This window comes from Camelus ferus, chromosome 3 (genome assembly GCF_009834535.1).
Source record: "Camelus ferus isolate YT-003-E chromosome 3, BCGSAC_Cfer_1.0, whole genome shotgun sequence".
NCBI lineage: Eukaryota > Metazoa > Chordata > Mammalia > Artiodactyla > Camelidae > Camelus > Camelus ferus.
The window spans coordinates 75,239,555-75,262,093 of record NC_045698.1 but is presented as its reverse complement, the minus strand read 5'-3'; the positions used below and the strand labels follow the sequence as shown (position 1 = coordinate 75,262,093).

At 35.4% G+C, this 22,539-nt stretch overlaps 1 protein-coding gene across 1 annotated transcript in view; it reads right to left on the bottom strand.

Moving 5' to 3' along the window:
* MAN2A1 (mannosidase alpha class 2A member 1) overlaps window positions 1–22,539 on the bottom strand; it is a 152,408-nt gene that overhangs the window by 51,705 nt on the left and 78,164 nt on the right. Inside the window, 2 exon segments of the mRNA XM_006177116.3 lie at window positions 17,716–17,783; window positions 19,079–19,193. Coding sequence (XP_006177178.1) covers window positions 17,716–17,783; window positions 19,079–19,193 — 183 coding nt within the window.

Below are 22,539 nucleotides of genomic sequence, written 5' to 3'. Positions count from 1 at the left end.
CTCATGAGATATTAGAACCCACCAGGGAGTAGGGCCTACAGATTATACTAGGCTATTAGCTGAAAACTTAATGAGCTAGATGAACAAGACCTTGAGAGAATTAGCCTCAACTAGCATAGCCCTTGATTGGTGTAAAAGTGAACACTCTCTAGAAGATACTTTCTGGAGCCTATAAAAATTGTATACACAATGTCTAGCACTTGATATAAAATTCTGAGACATTCCAAAAGACAGAGCCCAGGATTAGACAACAAAAAGAAAAAGACAGGAGTATTAGAACCATACATGATCTGGAAACTGGAGTTAACTGATAAGACTTTAACAGAACAATTAATATGTCCAAGGAAAGAGGAAAACATGAAAAAAGTAGAAGGAAAGATCAAAAATTCCACTACAGAAACTGAATATGTTAAAAATTAACCACATGAAATTCTAGAAGGATAAATATTTGAAATTATGAACTCAGCAGATCTGCTTGTTTAACAACAGAGCAGATTAAGCAGAAGAGAAGTTAAACTGTTAACAGAGATACTTCCTCTAGATTCTGGGATTATTAGTACATTCTGCAACTAATTTTTAGACATCTGGATGTAAAATTATCTACAAAAAGTACATATTTTTTAAATAATCAGAAAAATACAACAACAAAAACATGCAACTTTTTAAAAGGTTCGGTGGGAAATAGCCAGGTAAAATAAAGTAGGGAAATACGCTCCAGGGAGAGAGATTGTAAAAAGAAGGCACAGATACATAAAGAAAAAAGGATGTCATTTTCAGGATACACAGACCATTCAATCCCACCAGAATCTACATAGCAAAGTGCTGGTCTAAGATGCCAGTATCTGGAGCTAGAAAGGGAGATAGTTCTCAAGTCACACTGAGCAGTGGGGTGTCTTTAAGTCATTACAAACTGCTGAGACCTTATTACACAGGTTATGGGGATTGACTAGAGGGTGTAACGTGGTCAGATTCATTTCTGACAGACACTTCTAGTTGCCAAGTAGAGGAAGGATTTAAGGAGTCAAGACTCAAAGGAGGAAGACCAAGCAGACAGCTACAATAGCCCAGGTAGCAAAGGTGAAAACCTAAATTACAGGAGTGGCCGAAGTACAAAAAGAGGAACAAATCTGAGAAACAGGTAGGAATTCTTACCGATAGGATTTGGGGATTCCTTGTACAAGGCTGAATAAACCAGAAGGAAAAGTCTGTAATTCCTGGTTTCCAGTTAGGATGAGATAGATATGGTGGTGCCACTAACCAAGACTGAACACCTAAGGATGGGTGGTGGGAGGCGGTTTCGAGATGAAGGTGATAAATCTGGGATTAGACTTCTTGAATTTGAAGTGCCTGAGAAACATCTACATAGATTTACCCTGATGCTGCTAATTTAACTATCGAAGACTCAGGATCTACTTGTCCACTGGAAATATAAAAACTAGGTTTCCAGGTATGGGAGGCAGAAGAATTTCCCCACAATGATGTCCACATCCTCATCCCCAAACCTATGGCTATGTTACCTTACATGACAACAGAGACTCTGCAGTGTGATTAGATTAAGGGTCTTGGGATGGGGAGTTTCCCTGGATGAGCCAAGTGGGCCCAATATAATCACAAGGGTCCTTAGAAGAGAGAGACTGGAAAGTCCAAAAGAGAAGGTGGCCGTGTGACAACAGAAGCAGGAGGTTGGAATATGCAGAGGGGCCACAGGGCAAGCGACACAGGTGACCTAAGAAGATGAAACAGGCAAAGCAACCCTCTCCCCTCGGAGCCTCCAGAAGAAACCAGCCCTGCCAACACTTTGTCAGCCCGGGGAAACTGACTGTGGATTTCTGACTTCCAAAACTATATGGTAATAAACTTGTGGTTTTTAAAGGGACTAAGTTTGCGGTAATTCGTTAGAGCAGCAATAGGAAACGGATATAGCAGGCTACACTGTTCCTCCTGAAAATGACTGCTAAGCTCTGGTTTCATATCACAACGGACACCAAACACAGAAGAGAAAATCTTGAGCTCTGAAAAAGGGGACAGGGGTGTGGGTGGGCAAAGAACAGTGAGAATGGCTTGGGGTCCGTAGACCTGGGTCCAGGCAAAGGTAGCAGTGAAGTGGTCTAGACCCCAGACCCGCTCTCCCAGAGAGTACTTTCTCCCACTTCCCCATCTGCTGGCTACACGGTCTCAGGAGCCCAGACGTCCAATGCCCCCGTGCAAGTGCCCACAGCTAATGACAAGGAGAAACACCCCAAACCTGTACTTCTTGAAAAGCAAGTGACTGACAGTCCCTTACACTGACCAAGGTGCTTATTCTTAATCTTTTAAAATTCTAATTATTTCCTGACCTTTAAATACCTTATACAGACACCATTCACTGAAGAAATGCACACACGCATAAGATTTTTTTCATATACCTTCCAAGGCCTCCCAGCTTAACACCTTTCTATTCCTAGAAATAGGCAAACATGCAACTGTTTTCCCATAAAAATCTCCCTAGAAATTACACAATAACAATCCTACTTATCTTCAGTGACCAGATACTGGAATTTATATTTGCAAGGGGAAAATTTTTTAAATGATGTTTTCTGGAAGCTTCCAGTTGATTAAATAGCAAATACACTCTCATTGAAGAAGAAAAAAAAATCAACACCGAGGAACGGAAAGCTCTTTCATCTCAGCAATAAAAGTTAGGATTGTACTTGAATACAGTAGTGCGTAAATGCTACCTGAACCTCCTAACACATGGAAGTTTATTTCACCATCTTTCCCCACATTTAGGAGAAATAACTTAAAATTCATAGACAAAAACATTATGAATCGATCATCCCGTGGAGAGTCATTTGCCCAAGGACAAGATTCAAAAGGAAAGTGAACACGTGCACTGCATGGGTGACTGAATCCAGTGTCAAGATGCCCTTCATGGAACAGCAAGGTGGTAGCAGCACCTAAAGCTGCTGTTGTCAACTAAGTATTTGATTTCTGAAATACCTTACTAAATCCAAGAACTGCATCGAACACTACCAATAAGAGTTCTTAGTTTAGATGAGAAGTAGGCAATTATTAAGTAAATATTATATGTTAAAAAACATTACTTTGAGTAGAGAATTATGTTTGCTTATAATACTAACAGGCAAAGCAGTAAATCAAAAATGAAACTGTATCTCAAGAGAATATTTTTGCTATTTCTATTTTTAACTCAAACGTGACTTGGTAGATGGTAGTCAGTTTTTCAGATGTTAATAGAGATAATAACAATGACAATAATACCAAACAGCTAGTACTTGATGAGTCTTTAGAACGGTGCCTAGTATACAGTATGTGTTTTACTTGAATTAATTCCTCTTGGTTTCACAGCCAACTTACGAAGTCTGAAAATTATGCCCATTTTATAATGTGAGATTGGTTTGTTATCCTGCTCACATTTCACAGCCATTTAAGTGGTAGAGCCAGGATTCAACCTCAGTCAGTCTCCGACGCATCTTGGAGGCAGGGAAGGTGCCCCTGCTCTTCTCTGGTGGGCACAGAACTCAGCGTGTACGTGCTGGAAGCTCCGATGCTCTACCTGCAGCACTCAGAGTCGCACCCGAGTTCCATCCTCGCAAGGCTCTCCGAACGCTGCTTCAGTGAGCCCTTACCTCTACTCTAGCAAACCGCCTTCGCTCCGAAAGTCCCGACCAACCACCTACAGCAGCAGGACGGGGGTACAGAGATCTTCTATGTGGTGACCAAGCTGACGCTAGTTCTCTCAGCTGCTCTGATGACAATACAAGCAGATCTTTCAGCGACTGCCTACTTTTTATAAGGGGTCGTGGGAAAGGAACTGCTATATAACTGGTCTTCATTTTGTAATACTGGTGATATTTTGGAAAATAGTTTCCTTACCCTATGTTGCAGATATTGGGCAAAGTTGGGTTTTTTTTCTGGAGTTGAGCTTTCTACCCCCAAACTTCCTTTCCCAGTGTTTATCCAAATGAATGCTTGATAAATGATTTGTGTTTTAACAGACAAGAAAACTAAATGTCAACTGGATGTAACCCTGGGGGATCACCTACTTCAACTCCTCTCTCCCAAGACATATAGCCAATAGAACCAACATTTCAAAAAAAAAAAAAAAAAAAAAAGCTGGTTAGCAACAGAAAAGGGACTAGAATGAGCCCTCCGACTCTCAGTTCACAGCTCCCTTCACAATACTGTGTTCTCTCCAGGCATCTTACAGTGAGATCTGCCCAAAGCTCAATGGTATGGAAACAAAAGAGTTGGTATCACAAGTGTTATTAGAATTTACAGCTGCAAATGCAACTCAGTACTATAAATTGAAGTGTTAACTCCTCAAAAGTACAACTACATATTTCAGGCTTTCCCACACTGAGAAAAGCATTACTAAAAGCATAAATGAAACCATAATCAAAGTAGAATCCACATGCAATTTAATTAAGTTTTATAAACTGAATATGCTTGGAAAATCTTACAACTATTTCCAGTGCATAACGGAAAACAGCAAGTTAATAAAAAGGATAAATATTCCTTTCCAACTCTTCTAAAACTTTTGATACTAAAGCAATAAAAAGAAACAGACACAAAAATTGTACATAATTTGGCTGACCCCAAGAGTCTTGTCACCAATTAAGCTGCCTTCCCTCCGAGAATTTTGCCTAAAACAAAAATACCATCTGTTTTACCTAAAACATTAAGATGTTCTATTTTCTTGTCAGTTCAGAAATCACATCTGTAGCTATTTTCTGAAAAGACAGTGAAAGACATATTTATGGGTGACTGCGTAAGGAATGATGTTCAATCAAAATGTAATTTTCATCTACTAGAAGGAAATTTCATTTTTCCCATGACTGTAACACCATAACTTTAGAGGAACACATAGTACATAAACAGGCTGATTTTCACAAATAAAGAGATCTTAAGAAGTTAGTGCAGCAATATAAGATTGTTTTGTTGCTAAAGACAAAAATGGCAAATACGCTTGTATTCACCTTATATATCTTTGTCAACAAGTGAAATCTATCTTGTATAAGGTTTTCAGGTGAAGAGAAAACAACGACTTTTTATTTGTGCAGCATCTCGTCATGCTCATGAGCCATGTAAGAGTTGAAAATATGAAAACAGCAAAGCACAAACCACTCAATTTTCAAAACACTTCAGACACAATATTGGTTCTGGGAAAGACACTCTACAATCCAATGAACTGACCGAAGAAAATACAAAACACTAGAAAAAACATCACTCACAGTGAAGACGAATATGATGTCACAAGGGATAAAGAACACGTTTCGAAGGAAAACACACAAGCCATCCAACTACCTACAGAACTTGGAGTATATCTTAAGTACCTATCAAATAACAAAAATCTAAAACCCAAGTATGTTTTAGCTTGAAAATTAACCCAATTTCACATTTAACTTTCTTGCCTAAAAAATAAAATAAAGCTACTCTCTAAATAAGGATGAAATAAATAAGTCCAAAGTTTCTATTTAAAATTTTTCTTTTACCACAAAGTTGTGAAGTGTTCTGAAGTCCAAGATGGGCTTGAAGCCCTCCCTGACTTTTTCAGGATCAGGATACCTTCACTAAAATCCTTTTCCTTGTTCCTCTTGTAGTGCACGGTTTATTAATCTGCATTTAGAAGGAAAAAAAATCCGGTTCAGAAGAATGGAAGACTTGAAATAATGCCACATCACTTCAGTCTGCGCTCTGAACTGCTCTGAGTTAATTAGCTTTGAGTTAGCAATTTCAGAAGACATGATGGACACTGGGAGGAAAAGAAGAGAGAGGACAGAGGACTAAATGTGCACAAAACTAGAAAAAATAAACTAAGGAATTGATCTCATATAATCATTTATTCTCCCCACCCCAATACAAATCACTTAAATAAGTCACTCATATTCTAGATATTTAATTTACTTTAACCCTTTCACACAGTGCATTACATAACTCCAACAATAACAGAACAGAATCATTTAAAATTTGCATTATCTGACAGATAGACCAAAACTTATGCCAGCTCTTCTTTGACACTATTTCACCTCCTTTCCAAAATTTTTGTTAGATTCTACAGTTACATATTTCCAAATATTTTAACTGGAAATTATTATAGTCCTTCCTAGACTATAGGTGGTAGTCCCCATAACTCTGCCTTCATATTGTAAGGTATCAAAATAACATCATAATCCTACATATAGAGGCACATATTCCTTCCCATCTTCTGCACTTTCCTGATTCCATATGGTCCTTGATGGAGTACTTGTAAGATATCATAAGCAATGAGCAAAATCACTCCAATTTCATTAGACAAACCACACAAATAAAACACCCAGTGTAAACTTAATTCACTATGTATAATAATCTGGCAACAATCAACTAGAACCATATAGCTAGTTAATAAAGTCTGATTTAAAGTATAAGCAATAAAAAGGCAATTAAAACATAGACAAACCAGGCAATTTAGCAGGTGTTCACTGAACACATAACTACTTTGCCATTGCTTTTAAAGAAATAAAATTTTAAGCCATCATTTAAAATGCAGTCTGTTTAACCACTTTCACAAAGAAAACCTAAGTCTAATAAATCTAAAATAATTTTGTAACTAGAACAAAAATCACAGCAGATTAATTATAAGGGCCTGGTAAGAACTTGAACTGTTCAAGCTCATATAAAAAAGAAGAACTTAGGATACCATGCCCTGAAAGCACTAAGGAGACAAACCCCACATTATAAATCACTTAAAAATCAATATGTGATATTGATAGTAGCCTCCTGATAAGCATTTTCTTCAAACTTCTAAACAGCAGTAAAAACATGTATGTAATAATGTATGATTTTATTATTTAAATTGGTCTATCATAAATTTTACACTGTCTAATAAAGAATTATAAAAATTATTATTTCAGGAGGTATAAGAATGGAATAAGAAATTTTTTTTTGAATCGTGATAATGAGGAAGCTTGGAGTATAATCAAGAAGCTAGAGCACTCAATAGAGTCAGGGAAGGTTTCCTGTGAAGGCGAAAAGTCAACACCTAAAAACTTCTGTGGTTACGGAACGTGGTACAGAAATGTGGAGAGTCAGCACCACTCAACTTGCAGAGACTTCTTGAGAGACATTCTCCAACAGACTTTTCAAACGAGTGGGAATGAGGACAGAGAGGATGAGTTCAGGCACTCAGGCATGCTGGTAATAATCCAGCGCCATCTGGAAGAGTCATGATGGTTTCTGCTGTACTGTGTCTTTATTGGGGAACTTGCTAAATACGTTAAACAATTTCATCATTCTTCCAAACCACTACTCTACAGGTCTTCAAGATTTTTCAAAACTCATTTGGAGGCAAAACCTAAACTGAACTGACATGAAGCTATATATAATTATTTATTCCCCTTGAGCTGAATATTGAGAAATTTTAAAATATTTGATGAGTCCTGCCTCACAATCTGAAGTATTAGGTAATATGCCACATATGCGTATTACGTTCGTTCCTAAAATTTAAAAAATTCTGAAGATTTCACAAAAGATTAAGGACTTGTATTTAGAGGATATACAGCACTCTGAGTCACAGACTACCTACAGAAGATACCTTACCTGTGCAGATTCTGAGCAAGAAAAAACCAAGAAATCAAAGAGGAAAGAAAATGTGTACACATCCCAGCACAGTGCTACACAGGGCAGGAACGCAAAGTATGTCTGGCACTGAATGGCTGATCAAACCAAGGAGAAAGTATATAACATGGTCTTTAGCAGGTCACTAAGGAATAGTAAATGTTTAAGAATACTATATTTTCTTAATATGTGAAAACCCCAAATTCCAAAAGGACATATAGCCTCCTATTTTAGGAGATGTTACCCTCTCTCTCCCAGTTCTTAATTTTGTAATACCCATTATGTTTTGGCACTGGAAGAAACAAAATCTGTTTCTTTAATAGTTCTAAGTGTTTGATATGGTTTTTCTATGTTTAATAGTTGTAATAGTTTCTCATTTTAATAATTGTTAAGTGTTTGATATGATTTTTGATATGAAAGTTCGAGGACAAGTTTTTAAGAAGCTTCTAGTACCCAGAACTGATTTATTCAACACAGATCTGTTTCTACAGTATACAGAATGTAACTCCAGTCTGAGCTTAAGGTGTCAGGAAAAAGTAGCCAATGATCAGATTATATGGTAGGTGATTTAGTTAATGACTTAATGAGAGTAGATGCTGCTAGCTGCTTACCCAATAGCCATTCTTATTTTACTTTATAGAAAGAAACCCAAGTTTATTAGGGATGACAACAATCTTAGCTTTAAAAAAAAAAAAAAAGCAAAGCAAACAAAAAACCCTGATTCCCCATGCTTGGGGTGGCCATGTGACATAGTTCTGGTCAATGAAATGTAACTAGAATTCAGTAAGTAGAGCTTCCTGGAAAGTTATTATATCACCAATTAAATAAAAATCAGCAGACTCAACTGGCACAACTTCTGTCCTTTGCTCCCTCTGCATTCCTGGCTGGAACACAGATGCAATGCCTGGAGAAGCAGGTACAGTCTTGAGACCATGAAGACAACAGCCACAGGCTAAGGATGGCAGAGCTGAAAGGTAAAAGGGGCCTGGTCCTTTAATGACCCCATGAGACCTATCATGAGTTCTGGACTACCTACATCAAAACTTGTACATAAGAAAAATTAACTGCTTTCTTGCAAATTTAAGAGGTTTTTGTTATAGGCATTTGAATGCAATCCGAAGTAAAACACTAAACACACAAGAGATAATACTGGGTAACATAGGGAAGCCAACAAGTGACCAAAATTTAATCTTAAAAGAAGAGAACACTGAATGTAAGATGAATCTCCTAAAGTAAAAATTTTCCCATAAAGATTCATCACCATAGACATGCTTTTCCTTAAAGGGTTGTTTATTTTTAAACAAGTCCTTAACTGCCTATCAAATATTACACATAACTTCTTTCTCCTAAGTGTCACCCTCTCCATTTCAATTTTTAGTTAACAATTTGGCAAACAACTCCTATGTGCCAAGCACTTCTTCCTTATTTGACTCAATAACAACTTTAATTCAAACAAGTCATCTTCCTATTCTCCATGGGACTTGGAAGGCAGGTCTTACTAAAAATGCTAAAACTTCAAAATTTACCAATTCTATGCTATTTTTATTACAAGAAGAATGCTAATTTGGCATGTTTAAAAAATTTATTAGAACTTTATGAACATAGAATATTTCACCAATTCATTGATGGTTGTTGGTGATGAAAATTGAAGTCTTTTAAAATACTTGTTCACATGATAAAGCCAAGAGACATATCCTTGCCCACAGTTCTCTTCATCTCTATATATGATTATTTCTGCAGGACAGATTTCTTCCATTGTAATGCCCAATTCAAATACTCCTGGCACGTATTACTAGGTCACTTTTCTGAAAGATTGCTAGGTGCCATGTTTGAATGATGAATGAGTCAGCCCATGACTTCACGAGGTTTATAGCAAGTCTCTTCAGAGAAATATTACACATGTGGTAAGTGAGACAATAGTGAGTCAAGACATAGCCCCATGAGAGCATATAAGACTCAAGGATATCAGGGACAGATTCCAGAGGATGAAATACCCAAGCTGAGTCCTAACAGACAACCAGGAATTAATCAGGCAAGTTGTGTGTGTGTATGTGTGCCTCTGTGTGTTTGGAGGTGAGGCAGGAGGTTTTTGTTTTGTTTTGTTTTTCAGGCAGCAAAGGTCTACAAGGAAGAGAGAATACAGCAAGTCAAAGAACTGACAGCTGTTGAAGGGCTGGAGTGCATGGTATTGGCTAGGGTGATGTGTGTAATGCAAGAGAAACTAAAATGCAGACACATAAGCCCTGTTAAAGACTCTGGGAGTTTTTCCTTAGGGCAATGGAGAAAAGAAGGGTCTTGAGCAGGGGAGTTACAACATCATTGCTCATATTTGTCACATGCCTCCTAAGTGCTAGATCCCATAATTAAGTTCACATGCATAATCTTACTTAATTCCTCCTACAAATGTATGAGGCAGGGACATCTGTCACAGGGTTGTCATAACCATGCAGGGGAAAGAGAGCAGCAGCCTGAAGTAGCATAGTGGCCCTGAGGAAAGTGGACAAAATTGAGATACATTTAAGAAATAGAATGAAAAGACTTGGTGTTTGTTTGGAGAAGAGACAACAATGATCAGGGTAATCCTATAATTTATTGTCCAAATAAATATCTTTTTGAGAGTGAAAGGGAACACTAATAAAAAACTAGAATGTATGATCACTCTGAAGCTGAGACACAGCTTTCTGGCCTGGGAACTGGATAACGATGCTAAAATTTTACAAAAAGAGCTTGAGACCACGAACAGGTTCAAGGAGGGTGGAGCTCAATTTTAAACACATTGAGATGAAGGCGTGAGTGGGCCTTCTCAGTGGAGCTACCCACATGGCCTGTGGGCGTGTGTCAGCTCCAGGGACTTCTCAGCAGGGATGTCCATTTGGAGAGTTAATAGTACACTGACAATAAATGAAGCCAACGAGAATGAAATATCACTCTCACCAGCAACTTCTATCTTTTAAACCTTCCTGAGGCAAAACAACTATTTTTTAAGATTTCCTATCTGCTCCTGTCTCTTTACCTCTTTCAGATGTTAACATAACCTGAACTACAGGTCAACACTACCATTAGTAAACTATCTTTACTTTACAAAAGTTCTACCAAAACTAGATGGAAATTTCTACTTCTAGTTTGGCAATCAAATCTGCAAAAACATTTTAGATTTCCACTAGAGCTAGTTATTTCCAAAGCCTTCTTAATTTTGATTCATTTATCAGTAAAGTGAATTGACTTTATCAAGAACATTTTAAAAACTTCCTTTTAAAAAGAAGAAAAGAGTGCCTGTGGTATGCTTTGTAAGTGTTTTCATATTTGAAACTGTCTTTTTGTTGTCTTCACCTATGAAAGATAACTTTGAGCATAAAATGATTTCTAAACTCCATAGTCTTCTTGTTACAGGGAAGAAAACCTAAGTCAGTCTAGCTTTTGTTCCACATTACACAATATCTGTCTTTCTGCCTGGGAACTTTGACCAGATGTCCTTTTCCTTTTAATTGAAGTAAGTTACCAAGATGTACTAAGGTGACTCTTTTCATTTATATTACCGACAACTTAGCCCCTTTCATCTATAAAGCAAGGCCTTCTCAGCTCAGAAAACTTTCCATTGTATCTTTGATCATTGCTTCTGCTCCATTTTTTGACTAAAGAAAATCTATAATTCTTTTGTTGAAATTTTATCTGCTATACCTATCATCTTCTTTCTCATTGTTTCCACTCATCTCTCTTTTCTCTGCATTCTTGAAAAGCATCTCCCTTTTTTCATGTCACTGATACGCTCTTTCATAATGGCAGCTCCACTCTGCAGTATCACGAATGGATGCTGTTATTGTCGCCTAATAATCTTTCCTTATTTCACACCTCCCCCTTTCCACAGCATCTTGCCATCTTTTCATTACAACTTTCCACTTTGGTTTCATATTTCTTTGAGATAACGAATCAAACGTTTTGAGAATTCCACAGAGTTAAAAAAAATTTTTTTTCTGGTCTCTGTAATAATTTATTTTAAGAAATAAGTTGTTCTTCTTAGTCTTTTCAAAGCCTGGGTGTTGGGGGTGGAAGTGGGGCTAGACGTTATAGAAAGGCAAAGGAATCAGTCTCTATACCGCTTTTAGAGACCTGTATACTGTTTTTATTTCTAATTGTTTCTCATTGGTCAGTGAGTAATTAACTGCATTTTTTAGTCTAGTTCGATCGGCTTTGCAGTTTGTGGGTACCTTCGACTGCATTTTAGGTTTTGATGCTCCTCTCATTGTTCATCATCTTCTGTTTTCATGAGTTTTAATAAGAAATTGAGAGAGTCAGTCTCTGGGTTCCTAGTCAGCCAGCATATAAAATCACAGTGTCAACATTAAAAAAAATTATAAATATATATATAATAAATACATAAAAATATAAAATATATATTGTAAATATATAAAATATAAATATATTATAAATGTAAATATTAACATATATAAATATATATAAATTTAAATGTATATAAATATTATATATATGTAATAGGTGTTATTTCATCTAAGTCAATGTGGGGTTGAAATTTCAGGAATTAATACTCATCACTCCTGACATAATAAAACAAATAGAAATATTAAGGGTGGGGAGACCAGTGTGGGAAAAGTGGAGCCTTTCCTCCTATTCTCTCTCCCAAAGACCTTTGTATTTCCCTGAAAAAAACAGGCAAAAAGCAAGCCTGTGAATGACTAACTTAGACCAGCAAACTCCAGATAAGATTATTTTATGTTGCCAGCCAGACATGACTGTTTCAAAACTAGTTCCAACCACTAGGACAAAGATCTTTTAACATAAAATTGACTAATGTATCATGTGGAAGCTATCTCCTATTTCCTAAGAAATTTTTGATTGTTTAAATAATGTCCTATATACCACTCAGTCTTTTGGGTAAAACACTCTCCCTAAAAATATCCCAGATTACAAACAGGCTGACACGTTTTCTGGATAATCAGAGAACTATTCACTCCATACGTTGAAAGAGTCAAAGTTAACAAAACACAATTCACTGAGAATGTAGATGAAAATACACAAACGCCTCTAACAAGCAATTAATACTTAAGTAGAAAAGCATCTCAGAGGAGAGTTTAGGAACTTATCTTTCAAGTCCAGTAATGAGCATTAGTCCATAAATGGACTATACTATTAACACCCAGATAGACCTAGACTAGAATAGCTCAGTTATTTTTAGGAGTCTCTAGTACTGTCAGTTAAGAACTCTCCCATTAAAAGAGAAGTTATAAACCAGCTTTCAAAGGAAGAAACATTTGGGCTGCTCTCCAAGTAATAGAACCTTTGGAAGGTTCAGTATCAAATCCTAGTCAAATCATGTATTCTTTTATCAGCTTGAATATCCTTTGGATAATTTTAAAATGCAGCCCACTATTTTCAAGAAAGAAAACCCTCAGTCTTCTTCCTTATATATATTTATTTTTTTGCTAACTATTGTGAAGACATTTCTATACTAGTTTCTAGTCCATGACAAGACTTGAGCTTAAACCATTATAATCCATGAGCAACAAACACAGTTCTTCCACTAATTATCACTGCTAACACTTTTCCACCTCCCCCAAAGAAAAACAGTCAATATTCCAGACAATAAAAATCAGGCTGTAAACTTGGTTTCTTCACTTAAAACTTACGTTTAAACAACTGGTAAAGCTATTACATCCTTTCTTAGATACATTATGACTTAGTATAAAAACAGCCTGATGACATAGTGACCAATAAGAAAATGATCTAAAGCCTTGAATCCTATTACATTAGTAGATAATTACTACCAGAAAAACTGTTTCTCATAACAATATTAAAAATACAAAATGTAGAATAAGAGGAATACTCCATGTTAACAACAAAAAAGTATTTGGGAATATCTTTCGAACTCACTCATTCTGAAGAGCCCCCAAGAATGAAATCCCAGTAAAGTTAATTCTATGAGACTGCAATGATGCTGAGATGCAACCCCAAATTTTTCAAGACTCATGGTATGAAACTATAAAATCTCAAATGAGCAGTTGTCCAAATGCTGAGCAAATTCAAAGCTCTACTGAATCACTGTTTATTTTTATTTATATTAGTATTTAGTGGATTGAGAATCCTTCTGGAATCCAATTTTCAAATATTAGGTGAAAGAACTAACTGGGGAGAATATATACCAGGATACCATGTTTTCACATAGAATGTGAATCACATTCTACGCATAGCTGGTGTCTAAAGCTTAATATTCTCTTCAATCAGTAATTAAATGTATTTCAACAAATCTTTATTGAATTCCTACTATGTTGAATATCATACCACAGGCACAGTGGTAGAAATTAATGAAAGAAATAGTTTCTACCCTCAAGGAGTTTACAATTTATCGTGATTAACTTCAAATAATTATGCTGGCAGAAGTAAGCCAACACTAATTCTCAGCCATATAACTGAGCCATGTTGGACCTGATTCAGATGGAAAATTGGGGCCAGTATCACAGTGGGATAAGACTTTGGGTATCTTGGGAGGAGGGTGAGTTTATTTCCCTTTGCACATGAAAGGCATGTGAATTGTGGTGGCCAGTGGTGAACTGTGGGTAGGCAGTCTCCAAAGGTATCTGCCTTTGCTTCCTGCATATGCTCCTCACATCAATAATTCCTCTCCCTTATATCCTGGCTGACCTTAGTGACTTGCTTGACTAACAGAATGTACTGGAAGTGACCTTCTAGGACATCCAAGTCTAGGTCCTAAGAAGCCTTGCCATTTCCTGCTTTGAGTAATTCCTCGGGTAACTACATAAATTATAGTTAGTAAATTAAGGGCACAGAGAAAGGCCTCAGGGCAAGAATCCACTGCATTGTTCAAGCAATATCTAAAGTATGGCTTAAAACCAAAAGTAAAAGGAAGAGAGGAAAGAGTGGATGTCAGAGGTGAGTAAAGGTAAAGCCCGAGACTCTCTAACTGATGACACTTAACAAGTAAGAAAAGACAGCAGTCAAAATGGATTCTAGGGTTTCAGAACCTCGACAGCTAAAAAGAGAACAACACTCTCAATCAAGATTAGAATCCAAAAGAAAAGCAAGTATGGAGAAAACGAGAGGAAATTAAATTAGAGGGGCAGAGAGGCCACTTAACAAGTGAATAGCAGTAGGGCTATCCAGTGCCTTTTCTGGAATTCTGTCCTTTTCATATCTGGCTGATACCCTGAAATCACCCAAGCCTAGAAAACACTGACATCCTTTGTGTCTCCATATGGTTAATGGTTTCTTTTCAAGTTAATTCCTTCTTTTTCTGGCCAAAAGGAAGACATGTAGGATTCCTGACCAATAAATACCTTGCTAAAAATCAAAAGCACTTACAGGTAAATCTGTCATAGTGGTTTGAATAAATCACTCTCAAACTAAAAAATTTACTACTTGAAAAATTAAATTTTCAGATTTACAGAAGCCATCTCAATGTAATTTTGATTACATACTTGGTGGCATTTCGAATTATCCCCCTTTAAAAAAAAGTTCCTTTATACATTGTCAAACCACATGGCTTGCAGATCTGTGCTGTGGCAACATTTAATCCTGTGCTGCCTGAATAGATAGAATACGGAAAGAAGTCTGAAATCCCTTTCCCTGTCTCAGACTTTCACCTTCAATCTTCAGAGTCCTCTAAGCCCCTAATCCTGTAAGACTTTGTATCAAGCGTCCTTATAGTTGGTTTCCTTAGGCAATTGTGAATGTAGAGAGAAACAGAAACATCCTTGTACATTTAAGGATTATTTAAGCCTAGACAATTATGATTTGTTCAAGATGCCCTAAACTTTTAATTCTTAATTATACCTGCTCTCTGTACAAAGACTATGAATGCATACACTATATAGCTCACGTAACCTTAGCACGTTGACATGTACTGTTACTTTCAGCCGGTTATGGACTACTTTTTAAATACTCACAAACTAAATCATGGTAGGTTCTAGCTATAACTAATAGCATGATCAAATTCATTTACAAGTATTATTTAAACTATATGGGTTTAGACCAGTGTTCCTCAACCTTTTTTCATTATAACCTCCTTCAAGTCTAATCACCCCTCCACACAATTTTAATACTACACATAAAACGTGTATCTGTTATGTACTATTATGTACTGTATCTGTGCTTTGCACATTAAAAAAAATAAGTTTTTTTCAAACCTCCACCCACAGGAACCAATTTTTAATCCTCCTGGAGAAGACATCTCTCTACTGAGGATAGAGGTTTCGTTTAGATTAATATGTTGTTCAAATAAGAATTACACTTATATTCAAAGTAAAGCTAAGCCTTAGAGCATCACAGAAGACTCACAAAGAATAGAAGACTGAGTCATGGCCATTCTTTTGAAACTGCCAATTTAAACACTGAGAAGTACAGGTGATTATTTAACTTGCAGTACCTACAAAGTAAAACTATCAAATTCTTCCATTTTAAAGCCCATCACCCAGTCTTCCAATCTTCACTGATTTTACTGAAAGATCAATAACTCAGATAATTTGCGGTTAACAAATAAAATATAGACTTTAAAAACCAAAAACGTAAGTAGTTTTATTCATGAGGCTCTAAAGTACAAAGAAGACGATAAAGATAAAAATAGGAATCTGACAATCATAAGCATTCCCAATTCACCTAACTATGGAAACAGCAGCAATGACATGTGGTAGAAAAGAACTGTGAAGATATAATATTACAATGAAGAACACGATTTAAATACAAACCATTTAAAAAGAAATATCAAAAAGCAATTGTTTTACTAACAGACTCAAAAATTCCATCTATGTCTAAATTATCAAAATTCTTCAATATTGAAGCTCAAAAATAATTTGTCCTTAATTAATAGACCTCTATCTTCTAACTTTCTTCCTCCAGCATACGTAAGGCGAATTATCACTTACTGCTGGACAAGGCAAGGACAGCGTATCTTTTCCTTTGACTCACTAGGGCCCCATCCCCACCGCATCCCGCCCACCCTAACATGTACCCACAGGAGACTCATGGGGTGGAGGCAGAGCAAGAATTACTTATAGCAAGCTTAAGTCATTCCAACAGTCAGCGAAAAAAGAAGATCCTCCCCCACCAAAATAGAAAAAGAAAAAAAATAGATAAGAAGATTACTTCTAAAGCCGAATAGATTTACTGACACCACAGTTTCTTAGGGACACAATATATAAAGAACAACCATATAACCCAAAATGCATTGAAACATTACTTATTTTAAGAAAAAGAGAATGTTTTGTAACTTTATAACTGATTTTTTTTTTCAGTATCATTATTCTTTCATCCTAAATATGGCCTGGCAATATGCAAGCTTTTAAGACTTAAACCTTAAGACTTAAACTTTCTTTTCAAATTAATCCCTTCTTTTTTTCTAGCCGCAAGAGAGGTAGAGTTTCTTTAGTATCACTTTAGTGATACTTTAGTATTATTAAAATATACTGAACTTCTTGTTCTAAGGTGTAAGCTCTACATGCTTTAAGTCTCTACTTACTGAAGAAGTTTAGTCAGGATTACACTTTACAATTACTCTTCTATCCTACAACTTGCAAGAGGTGAGACATTTCTTTGTAAGTCAGAGGCAGCCATCAATTAAATGCCCCATTTCTAGGTCAATTGAACATGTTTCCCATCTACTTTAACGTAAATCAACAGTGTGAAAATGAGGCAGTTTGACAAGCACAGTGACAATTACTGTAAAAACCCTTATCTCCTAATAGTAATTAAGTTTCTGCTTTCATTTAAAAATGTAGGATCATAGATTAATGAAACCAAGGTAAGTAAACAAAAAGTTAATCAAGAAAGAGCATACTTTAAAAAAAATCAATATTATACATACAAGGTAATTTTTATAATAATACATATTTACCATCTCATATGAAGTATCTGTTAGAAATACTGTTATAATAGTTTATTTAGCTATCAATGCATCAAGCACTGTGTTAGCTATTAGCACTGAACATGACACAGTCCTGGGAGAAAATCCATTTCTTCAAACCAATTTTTTAAATTAGTAAGTTGATTAAATGAAATACTACCTTAAAATATATGCTGGGTCCAGAATAAAATCATAAAAATCAAAAAAGTCAAGTCAGAAAGGTAATCAAAGTTTAGGAGAAATTATGTATTTACCTTGGCTCTGCACTCAGACTTATCACATTTTTCTGTGGCAGAGAACTTTGTGCTCTTTGTTTCAAATCCTGTAAAAATGAACAGAAATTTTTATTTTACTTTTAAAACTTTAAGTTTCAGAATTAGCTATGTAATAATACCTTGAAGAAACCATGAAAAGTATACAATAGGAAAAAAAAAAATCCTCCTTCCAGCTACATGAAGTCTACCAAAGGTCAACATAAAGTCCTTCAAAGTTCAAAGTTCAACACAACATCTTGTGTATGTGCATGTATTAAGTATTTTGATTTCAAGTATATCGTATAATACAGGGACTAGAGTCCATAATGGGTAGTTCCATCTAGGAACCAAATAAATCAGAGTTCTAGAGACAAATCCATAAAAAGTTTTACTACTTTACTTTTATGTCATATGTTTTATAACCTTAAGAAATGTATGTCTATTTATTGCATTTTTTACTTTAATATGAAAATGTAATTATTATTTGATTACAGGCATCAGTACATGAAATACTGAAGCTATAGCTCCAATTCCAGATGTGCAAATTCAAATTAAATGTAAAATTTCAAAGCCTGTCATTCCCAATTGATTCTAATGATAAATAAATAATTCAAAATATCTGAGTTGCTGAGTGGAAGTGTAAAGAGGGTTGCAATCAACCATTTTTCAGCTGTTCTTCCTAGCCTGTTCTTTGTTTCAGAGCAAGATCTGTTTTTCTTAGCTTATCTGATCCTAACACGCCAAGACAGATATTATCATCCCATTTTACAGATAAATGAATGAGGGCTCACAGATGCTAAGTAATTTTTTTTAATGCCCTGCAATTAGGTGCAGAGTTTGAGACTAAAAGCTAGTCTCTCAATTCCTCAATCACTGCTCTACTATCACACTGACCAGAGCACTCCTTGCACTCATCCTAAAACAAGAAGACAACTTAGGATAATTCAACTTGAAGTTCAGCAACAATAGATTAACAAGTTACAGAAGTTCAAATATCAAGGGTCTTCTAATGAAACTTAAGAAAATAACTAATCATGATGTTCAGTTACCTTACGATATCATCTTATGTGTTCTAAAAGCCTATACGTTTCCCAGACCTTGAAATAAATTCATTGTTTTTCATGCTTAGATTTAGTCAGAATAAAATACACACCATAAATCAAATACAGATACACTTATGAGAAAGAACAATACACAGGTAATTTATATAAAGTGACAGGTAACAAATAATTTCTTTCAAATAATGTACAAAGGAATAATTATATTTCAATGTCTCTTTGCATTACGCTTCTCACTCCATTTTCCAATCTAAGAGTAAAAGAATCATACACTTTTATTATTAAAACAGAAGACATCAACTAACCATTTCTAGGAAGGTATCAAACGAATAAGAGTCGTAGAAGCGTTTATCCTTCAAAATAAGCAGCAGTGCAGAATGTCCAATTATCTTCCTTAAATTCATTAATGAATGAAAGAGTCTGTGAACCAAAAATTTTACTAGTCTGAGAAGTAATTTAAATATCTGTATACAATATTTTCAGTTTCTTTAATTATGGCCAAACCACCATTACCTTCATCCTGTAATCAAAATGAAATAAACCTACAACAAATTGGTTCTTTTTTTTTTCAACCTAGAATGGAGTACTTAGAAAAAATGTTAATCAGAAGTTATCACTGACAAGGATTCATTTAAAATAGAAAACTTTCTGAACACACTTGAAACACATAAACTTATTCAAACTACTTATACTTTCCATGAATACCATACCAAATAATGACTAGCCAGCATGAGCTCCCCAAAAGCTCTAAGGCATTTTACCAAAAAGTAATAACTTGATACTTTACTTTAGAAAAATCATTAACAAGCATTGAAATAATGATAAAAGAAGACAAGAGATTAACACTCATTCACAAGAAAATTCAGTCTACACAATTTAAAGAATTTAAATTCCTATAGAATTCAAATAGATATTTTGCTGAATTTAATTTCATGTTCTTGTTCAAAAGAACTAGAAAAAAAGAAGTTTTTCACAGATCTGGATATAATGAAACTGTCTTTGTCTTTGTTATTTTCCTTTGTCATTGAAGTCGCTAATTGTATTGAAATCATTTATTTATGTCCGAGGAACCAAAGGGATGCTTATGAATCAACTGATTCCAGATCAATTCTGGAATATAATCTCAGCACATTACCAGCTATTGCTGAAGCATTACATATGGCAAAAGAACCTGCCTTTTATTTCCAAGTTCAATCTTGCTTCTTTAAAGGTTTATAAAGCAGGAATCTCTAAGTAAACTTATATTGGAGAAATCTGTAGTGAAGCTTTGCTATTCATGTTTTCAATCAACCATTAGAATAAATCTGTTATGTTTGCAGAGTGATTATATTATTTTCCCCCAAACAGGAAGCAATTCTGGATCTATGTGTTAAAAATATTTTTGTTGGCATGCAACAACAAAAAAAATTTGTGAAAGAATCAGAAATAACTTATTTTTGCAGAGCATTAAAATTAACTTCAAAGATGTAAGCAATCATGATTAATAATTAAATATATTTACACAGTAAATCTGTAACCATAGGATTAAAATCTTACAGATTTGAGTTCCGACCATAATCCAGCTAAATTTCTCAGTCTATTCTAATGTTTAACATGATAGTAATAAGTGTTCTCACCAGACTAAAAGACCATATAAATGAATGAATACAATTTAGTTATGAAAACAAGTCCCTCAATCTAAGATTACTTTTATTCTCTACATGGAGCTTCACGAAGCAGTCTGAACCTGTAGAATAAAAGTCATGTTCTCCATCAGCTAAAACCTTATATGTATTATACTGCATTATATTTAAACTGAGTGAACGCCACAAATTGGTGTTCGTGTCCTAAAGGAACACATGCAGTCTTCTTATGAGATGACCACTAAAGACAGGTACAGCATTCCCCAAATGCTTTTACAAGATGTATACAGTTTTTTTGTTGAAAATAAAACAAAGCTAAACAGTACACAAGCTTGGGAAAACCAGGAAAGGAAAATTTTCTGTTTCAACATTTTGTCAATGTGGGATTTCTCAGAGCCTCTAACTTCCTAACATGCCCTTATCATATTATGAAGCAGTTCAGGAAACGTTAGCTCTCTAGGAATCACAGCTCTCTAGTTCATTGCCATTGCTTCTGTTTAAAGGAGATGTCATCATGTTTGTCAGTCAACAGTTTCATTTACATGTTAAGAGACTAATGCTTACCCTTTGTTCATTTTTATCTCCTACCTACCTTTACTATAACTTAGGAACCGTCAGACTTTACTCTTCCTGTAACTGATTTCATTACCATTCCTTCTTGACACAGCCACATCATTCACTTTTAAGCTGAACATCCAGATAAATGTACTGCCCTGTCTAATTCATTTTTGATACCATGATTAGAATTAACCTCCAAATATGCCATGATGAATGCTTGCTCTCCAGTTTATAATGATAAAATCTACTGTTGAGAGCATGACTCCAAGAGTCCCTCTTAGATGGCAGAAGAGAAGCTAAAAGGGTCTGGAGCCCTGATGGCATCATGGAGCTGTCATAGCTGAACCAGTGACCTGCAGACTTCTTTCACATGGTGTAAAAATAAGCAAGACAGGATTTATTTTGTTTAGATTTGCTATTATTAGCAGTCAAATGCAACCACTAACTCATTCACCTGTTCATAGAAACATTTCTGCCAACATCTGAATAAAAAGTAGTCAACAATCCAAGAACAAGAGAACACCCAATACTAGCTGCCTCTTCTCTAACTTGTGTTTTGAAATTTCCTGCTGAAAATGTCTGTGCTAATGACTTGATAATTGTTTATGACTTTTCAATGAACTGTGAACTGCTCACAAGGCAAATTTACAAATGTCAAGGACAATTTGAGAATTAGCGTCTTTTTTCTCGAAGATGCAGTTTTGTGTGGGGACGCTTTTTAAAAGCTAAAAGCAATACCATGCAAATGGAGGAACTAATGACAGGCTTCTGGAGAGGTTATGAGACAGAAAATGTTCTGTAACAAAAACTCAGTGACCTGTACCCAAATCTCTTTCAATATGGCAGCCAGAGAGAGAACAAGTAGGCAGGGTAGGAGCGTGACTTCTCTATTTCCTCTCAAGAGCTATGTTCTACTCTGATTCTCAGCAGCCTCACTTTTAAACTCTTAATATACCAAGAAGACAGGAGCAGGTGAAAAAGAAAAATGGAGTATCTGACCTTACTTTCAAAAATGCTTTCTGTGAGAGAAATAACATCATTATCATCTAATGAGTGTTTTCCATTTTAAGCCTGACTCAACCTCAAAAGACAGATGCCAAATACATTTGCTACAAGAAAACTGAGAAGATATTCAAGATACTACCTTGAATATATTTTCTAAGGACTCAAATTCAACTAATGAAATTTCAATAATTTTTTCCAAGTTTCTAAAGGCAGTCAAAATATTGTAACTAAAAATTTAATACCTATTACAATTAGCAATACCAGTTGTGGAACAATTTTTTAAATGTTGACTATATGTACTACATAACACTTTTCACATACGAGAAAAAAAAAGATTCATTTTTTAAATCTATAAGAAAATTGTAGCACATTTTTAATGATTTTAAAATATTATCAAAGCATGATTTGGAAGAAATACTAATCTAACCTACAGTGAAACAATAGGCAAAACTCCTCCTGCAATGCCGGAATCTCCTCTGCACTCATATGAACGAATGGTAGCCTCGACTCTGGCATGATGAGGGAAATCTCACTATCACAAAAGGTAAGGCTTTCCATCATTGGGAAGCACTGTTTACAAA